The 7,872-nt window shown below is 38.8% G+C and overlaps 1 protein-coding gene across 1 annotated transcript in view; it reads right to left on the bottom strand.

Moving 5' to 3' along the window:
- The window catches only part of DGCR8 (DGCR8 microprocessor complex subunit), an 11,434-nt gene that overhangs the window by 722 nt on the left and 2,840 nt on the right, over positions 1 to 7,872 (bottom strand). The window contains exons 4-13 of the mRNA XM_010134383.1: positions 7,797 to 7,872; positions 6,820 to 7,102; positions 5,002 to 5,199; positions 3,827 to 3,928; positions 3,208 to 3,306; positions 2,182 to 2,264; positions 1,515 to 1,615; positions 953 to 1,059; positions 645 to 772; positions 141 to 254 (exon numbers count right to left, since the gene is read on the bottom strand). Coding sequence (XP_010132685.1) covers positions 141 to 254; positions 645 to 772; positions 953 to 1,059; positions 1,515 to 1,615; positions 2,182 to 2,264; positions 3,208 to 3,306; positions 3,827 to 3,928; positions 5,002 to 5,199; positions 6,820 to 7,102; positions 7,797 to 7,872 — 1,291 coding nt within the window. The remainder of the gene's footprint in view (positions 1 to 140; positions 255 to 644; positions 773 to 952; positions 1,060 to 1,514; positions 1,616 to 2,181; positions 2,265 to 3,207; positions 3,307 to 3,826; positions 3,929 to 5,001; positions 5,200 to 6,819; positions 7,103 to 7,796) is intronic.

Here is a 7,872-nt window from a genome sequence, read left to right as displayed (position 1 = left end):
AGACACGCCCCCCCCCCCATCAAATTTTGAACAGCTCTTTCATGTGAGATACTCTATAAAACGAGCAAACATGCTGATCATTGTTGAGTCTCACCCATGGCACCCTTCCTGTCTGTAAACACGAAAAAGCATATACTCACTCTTTCTTGCGCCAGTTTTTTCATTTCTTCCTGTAACTTGTTCAGAATGTGCAGATTTGGCTTGTTCTTTTTGGCATACTGCTGAAGTTCTATCACGCTTTTATCAGAGGTTTCCTATTCAACAGAACCGTAAGCAACAACAGATGAGCTTGTGTGATGTGAAAAAAAGAAAACAAAACGAAAACAAACATGGAGCAGACGTTTCATCTATGATAGTTGTATTTCCTTAAGTAAGAACATACATTTCCGTGAGTTCATGAAGTATTAAACAGGTTACAGGACTTTCATCTGGAAGATGCACGATTAACACGATTGCTGTTGCCAGTGAAAGCACTCCTGTTCTGGCGATAGCACGGTTCAGCTGAGGACTGCTCATCAAATGCACACTGCCTTTACCAGGGCAGAGATACCATTACGGCTCTGCTGCAAACAAACTGACAAACCCAGAAACACACAAAAGCAAACCCACAGTCACAAGGAACAATCAAACAAAACCATGTTCACCTGTTTAACCATCTTGCTACTCTCTCTACCGTACATACGCAAAAGGGAGCCCCAGTTTTTCACATGCGGATGCAGTAGCTGTAGGATTTTCTGAGAAGCTAATTGTTTCCCCACTCTCTTATTTTTGCCTGTAAAAATAATCATGAAAATGCATCAATACTGGCACATTATGTAATTAGACTAACACCAATATTTACTTGTGTTATTCAAAAGTGAGATATCAGAGAAGAGTAGAATAAGGGTGTAACAAGCAAAAATGGACAACAAACGAGAACAGAAGGAAAGGTCACACTAAGTACTGTACTTACACCATCCTCGCACCGTGTGCTTGCCACAAGTCATGACGTATTCGCTCTTTTGATTTTTACCAGGAATCACTTCAAACTTTATGGATGTATCACCCATTCCATGGTTTCTTAAGCACAAGCAAAATCAATATCATATACTAAGTAAAATTTCAAACTGAACTGGTTGCAGTTATCTTTGACAGTCATTGCAATATAATTAGATACTTTAATAATGAATTTTAAGACGTTAATTAATACAGAGTTCGTTTTTAGATCAGTAACTTGACTTGAATAGACAGGCAAGCCTGTATAAATGAAACCCAAAAATATTTATATGTCCCATAACTAAATCCTTATCTCAGAAGAGGCACGAACAGCAAATACGAATTCCCAGAAGACACAGCATTAACCAGCTCAGCCCACACCACTTCTCTTACAGCCACGGTGACTGCAGTAAGCTTGGCTGGCCCACAAACACCCAAGTTACTGACAAACACTGCGGGTACCAGCAACCAAACAAACAACATGCCCCGACCCAAACACATGTAACGTAACAGAATTTGCTCCTTATTCTGCATTTTACCTTTTAAGGCACTCGTGGAGAATCTGATATGGAGACAAGAGTCCAGCTTTACTGGTGAGTTCATATACCCGTGAGTCCTCAATACTGATATGGTTAAAATACTACAAAGAATTGAAAGAGGTTATTGCAGTTTTGCGCAAATAAGACCTTAATATTGTTCACAACCCTCATTTCTCCTTTGCAACATTAAACAAATTTTGTAACTCTGTGCTTAGTGTATTTGCAGACAAAATAGCTTCTCATCTGGCAACGCACAGCTTTCACAGCGAAGTAAAAACCTCTCGGAAGCCTGGCATTTTTAGTCCTTACTCGTTCTTCTAGGACGATCGCAGGAGACCAGACAGCACCTAGCTCTGAACTTTCATCAACCAGAGGATTCTGGAAGTCAGGATAGCACCGGGAGTCTAGTCTCTCACAACATCTCAGGACTTCAGTAAGTGACACGATATTTCAGTGAGGGACTAGTTGTGCACATCACAGTGAATTTTCCGATCAGTTCCAATAGAAAGGAAATAATTTCATTGCCATAAATGAAGAATTTCACACTTCCATCTGACTACTGAGAAAGGGGTATGAACTTTCATCAATATTTCTGGCATTGAAGGGGTATCGTTTTTAAAAACAGACTCCAATAACGACAGCCAGTAAGCCAGTAAGAGTTCAGTACCTCAAGTTCTTCGCTGTCTTTGGGCTTCTCCTCAGAGGTCTGTTTAACAAAGTCGGGAATAAGGATTTCCAGTGTAGCTCGAGCTGCAGAAGATGTTTAAACATTTTGATCGTGTTTATTTTAGACAATGATTGTACAGAGCACAGCAGAATGAAGGACTCTTTAAGCAAGCCTCTCATCTACCCTAGACACTCGCGTAAGAGAACAACTTCACAGGTAAGACAGTAGTGGACAAAAAGGACACCCAGAATCTGCCTAAGTTTTCACAGCAAAATACCTGTTTTTCATACACAGATTATTCTGGGCTGGCTTTTGCTGATTTAACTCCACTGACTTACTTCACAAGTGCAGCAAGTACCACAGGTACATTCGACACCTATATATTTCAAGAGGTTATTTTTACTTGGTCCTTGTGCTAAAGACATGTAAATCTAGAGACCACCAAGGACTTCTAAAGCATCAGACACATTCTCATCTGTATCTTAATTATTTACATATTTGTTACAGGCTTACATAACTACAACTAATTAATTAAGACAAGTACTTAGAAATCAAAAATTATCAATGCAATTGTTTTATTACCAGAAAGAGAACCAAAAACTTAAGGGATTTTTTTTCTTTTTAAAGAAAGGCAAAGAGTTATATTTTCCTAAAATCCATATGCCAGGTGTTTACATCACAGGTGACAATATAAATATAACTCCCCCAACACCTTCTTGTTGGTTTGACCGTTAGAGACAGATGCTCTTACAGCTACTCATTACACATCAACACTCTACACAGACGTTAACAGCTGAAGCCTCTCCCCAGTTTTCTGTCCCAGTACACCACCGACCCTAGGGTCGTCCGAAAAACCTCTGCAACAGTATTTATCACTTTGACCCAAAAGACACAAGTGCACCTTTTTTGTCCATTAACAAAATAATTCGTACCTACTCTATATATGTACCTATATATATAATCTTCAAAGCAGAAATGAAAACAGATGAACAATTCAGCAGTTGGTATTAAGAAAAGAATTGTTACCAGCTTTATTCTTGGCAAGTTTTTTGCTGCTGGCAGTTCCTGCCCCATAAGTTACTCCATCAATAATCACTGAGGCTCCAAAAGGTTCACTTGGGTTCTCTGGAAATGGAGGAGGAATGAAAAGAACTTTTCAAAACTCCCTGTGTAAAATACTCATCGTGAACATGAAATACCACCACTATCACAATTCAGTTTCTTCTTCATTTCAGCTTCAAGAGGAATGAAAATTGTTTACTCTTCAGAAAGACTAAAGAATTGCTTACCTCACCATATGAAAGACTAACCGAGTTTTCCATTAACAGAGACTTACCACCATGCACTTCTTTCAAATGAAGAACTTTTGTACTAAGAGATCATTCGTAATCTGCCAGAATTCAAATGTTAATTCCAACGTTTTTGTATCACTAACGCAGTGTAAATACAAAAGCTACACATTCTGATATTGAAAATTCAGTTACATCATGTAATGCATATATAAGAATAACACAATTCTGAGTAATTATAGATACCACACTGGACTAAAATGCCCAGCTTGTAATTCCTTGGATGCTGACTGGAGGACTTAATCCTTTCAAGCCTTCAAAACATCATGTGGTCAATTAAAAAACTTCAGACTTACCACATTCAAAGAAATTGTAAACAGGGCGAACCTTTAGGACTCGTTGCATATATTCATGCAGTATGCAAACTTCAGACTTCCCATTGGGATTAATGACAAATTCTACAAAAAAAGACCGGGAGGAGAAGACAGATGAGTAGTTCCTGTCTTTAAAAGGCAATTTCTACTACAAAGAAGTAAGTTACAAGCTCCAAGGGGTAAGTGCCCACTCAAATTAAATGTAATGCTGTTGAATCAGGCATGGATACCTATGACCTCAAAGTCCATTTTCTCTGAAAAAGTATACAGAAGTAAGTCTCCGAAATTTCTATCAGCAACTGGAAGTGCACTAATTACGAGCTAAGCCAAATATTCTGTGTTCAATGGCTGCAGTCCCATGGCCTCTGGATCTCCACACACAGCATTTTTGGCAGCTAGCATCAATTAGAACTCTTCTAATTTGCTCATAAAGACGGGTTGTATCTCCCTTCTAACAACAGGCATGTAAGACTGAACCCTCAAATCAGATTTTTTCCCCACAAAACCTTCTCTAGCATTGTTAGTCAGGAGCACAAACCTTGCCTCAGTGAGCACTACGGCAATATGGGAGAGAAAGTTAAGATTTAGATAAGTAAAGTCCAAGTAAGTCCTTAATTTAGATACTTTCAGTGTGGCTCTAGACCTAGAATGCAAGATAAAGTGTATTGACTAAAAAGTCAACTGCACCTCCATAGAACAGGGAATGGTCAATTTGCAACTCGCAACCTTTAATTCTGCTTAAGAAAGGAAACCCAGAAACATGACAATGTACAAAACAGAACAAAACCCAAATCACACGTCTGTGGACATTCTGAGTACCAGACTGCACTGAACGCGCTGCTATGGCTAGAGAGCCAATACAGAGAAAATCAATCTGGCATTTGTAAGCAATCCCAAATCTGGGGCCAGTTAGAACTGGTATAGAACTGGGAAGGCAGTAGAATTTAGTGACTAGGCCAGGAGGGTAACAACCAACAGTAACAGGTAGCTAAAGGTAGTAACCAGTTACCAGGACAGTAACCTTAAATAATAGTCCTGTCATTTAGGAATTATTCTTTTTCACAGGAAGTATATTTTGACAGTATTTTTCCTTTCAGGCTTAGAATTTTAATTAATCTTTGATATAGAATATTTGAACTACAGGTAGACAAACTAACCTTTCTTTGTAGGTGCATCTTGCACAGACAAGGTAATGAGTTTCTGATTGGCAGGCAGAATAGGCCGCTCTGACTCTGCCTGCTTCCGCTTCATTTCACGGTTGAATTGACGTCTCTCAGCCCAGGTTCTGAATTTTTTTACAGTAACTTGTTCAAAGTCAAAACGCTTTTCAAGATAGTGTCTAAAATCTTCCAGGTCTAAGAAACAGAAGCAAGTTACTCTCTCTACCACTGAGCAAGTATTAAGTTCACTATTCCCACGTTTTAGACACGTTATGGTTGGTTTTTTACACTACAAGCTGAAGTAACATACTCGAGGTTAAGACGCTATTTTATATTAACAGAACCAGTTCCAAGTTTTCCTGTTAATTGGGTCAAATGCAAAATATTTAAGCAAACTGGAAAACGAAACAAAAGAGCATTTTATTCTGTCACTTGAAGATTCACTTCGCCCTAACCAGCATAATACCCAACACAATTTGTAACAAAACGCTAGCAATTGTTCTACGTCATCACCTATTCACCTTCTCGTTACCTGAAGCAAGGCACACAGTAACAGTAGCTACACTATCTAGTCTCCGTTTCCTGAAGCCAAAACTGACTATTGCTGCATATTTATTAAACAGTGTATCATGAAACACTGTACAATGATGCTCCACGAACTCCATGAATATCTGCTGGCCTCTTAACAGCATTTAACACATTCACTTTCACATACAGATTACTAAAAGACTGGCCCCTGAAGTACAGCTGCTTCTCCTTAATAGGATATTTCTGCAGATGTGATCAGCAAAAGCAAAGAGTAGCATCCCAAGACGTAAACAAACAACAGCAAGCTGCTGGTATATTGTTTCCTTCCATAAGGAATCCCAAATGCAAGTCACGCTTATACTTGATCACTCAGTATTTTTTTCAGTAATACAGAACAGTTCCTATTTAAAGAGAGAGACAGACGGGTGAACTTCATGTAGAAAGTAAGTGTCCTTTTAGGTTTGCTGGTAAATATTGATTTTTATTTTTTCTAACCTTTTGGCATACTTTTTGGACTGAACAGGACACCTGCAATGGCAAGTTGTATGTTTGAACACTACAAAGAGGTACAATCCGTATCAGTATTCTGAGCAGCAGTGATTTACGTGGATGGTACTCTCAGGTACGTAGCTGTGCTAAGCGGCACATGAGCTTTCCAAGTTCCTCTAAGTTTGGCAGCGATTTCAGCATGACTTCGTTAGGCAGTTTTTTGTGTTAAACTAATCAGGCTTGCATGAAATAAAATAATGAAGCATCACACCCCTTTGCATGAGTGCAATTATATTTGTATGATTTATTCTGCTAGACTTTCGCAAATAAGCACATTTAACTGCATCATTTACCTTAAGAGATAATGCTCAAAACAGACATAATTCCACCAGTACAGAGTGCACAGAAAAGCCTATTTAAAAAGTCACACAAACACACCTGACAACTGCAATTCGTAGGTACATGCTGACTTCACTGGTTCTTAAACTGAGATACAGCCTACACCACTAAACTTCCAAAATTATCACATTTCTGTGTGTAAAACCTTCACACAGGGACTCTCAAGCCTCCAGCAAAAATCTCTGTTGTACGTTTCTCTTCCTGTTAAAACCAAAATTGATTTCTAGTACTGGATCTATTTCTCCAGATCTCTCTATATGAAAAACTGTGCAGAAGGACAACTGACCATTTGATCTCAGGCAAGATATTATTCAGTTCCAAGTCTGGAATAAAGCATATGCATTCCAAACATCACAACCCCAACTCCAGCCAAGAAAAGACTCCACTTTCCATACATACCTACAGATTCATCTTTACACACTTCAACTTTGGCCTTAACTTGTCCTAAGGCTCCTTGTGCTGCATCTCCCCCTGAGGGGTCTTTGTCATCTAAAGGCCCAGAATCAGCAGCAGTAGAATCTGGTTCTTCTGTCTGGCAGTCCAGTTCTGAGGATTTATCTAAGTGCTTTACAGGCGATACTTCCCCATTTGGGGTTATGTCATTGTTTTGTTCCCTTTCCTCATTTTCCTTCATTTTTTTGTAATGCAAGCAGGGAATGCTACTAAGGGGAGGATCATGTTTCTGCAAATATAAAATAATACAGAAGGTTTCAGTACCTCAAGGTTACCAAAAGCAAAACTCAAAATGAAAAGATGTAATCGAGATGGAAGTTACTTTTATTTAGGCTAAGCTCAAGCTTCTCTGTGGTCAGCAATCTTACTCTGCTCAAGACCTGAGTACGTCCACTCCTATGGTATCCTGGCACTGTGTAACACCAACACTAGCCTTCAACCTGTGTTAGCTGTTTTAATCCAAACTATATTCTGATCAATTACATGCTAATACCACATGCTTTCATGGAATCCTTGAGGTCTCCTGAGGTTTAAGCCCATGACATTAAAACATATTTCTGCATCTTGGGATCATGGACACCACGTGCTTACTTCTGGAAATGTGGACCATAAGCTACAGTTCAGTCTAGTACATAGATACAAATAAATTATCTACATATATTTCATAGTAAAATAAAACCAACGCTTTGCAGCCATATGCTAGAACAAAAGCAGCAAACAAGACCATTCATTCACTTTAACTGCCCAAACTCAGAGTAAAAATGGAAAACCAAAACACTGTAAGAAATAATATCACATCTTCAGACACAGAAGAGATTATTTTTCAAGCACCTGAATTCTAACACTGGAAAGAAGCCTGCTAAAGTCAAAGAGAACCTATCTCATTTTTAAATCTCAGTATTTATGTAATTGACAGCTCTCACCCTTATGCTTCCTGTTCCCAAGAAATAAGGTCTAGACCAGGTAACAACTCTAGATTCTCTGTGCAGATATACAGGA

The sequence above is a fragment of the Buceros rhinoceros genome, unplaced genomic scaffold (genome assembly GCF_000710305.1).
Source record: "Buceros rhinoceros silvestris isolate BGI_N320 unplaced genomic scaffold, ASM71030v1 scaffold35034, whole genome shotgun sequence".
Classification (NCBI taxonomy): Eukaryota; Metazoa; Chordata; class Aves; order Bucerotiformes; family Bucerotidae; genus Buceros; species Buceros rhinoceros.
The sequence above is the reverse complement of the archived record's forward strand: the minus strand, read 5'-3'. Positions and strand labels throughout refer to the sequence as shown.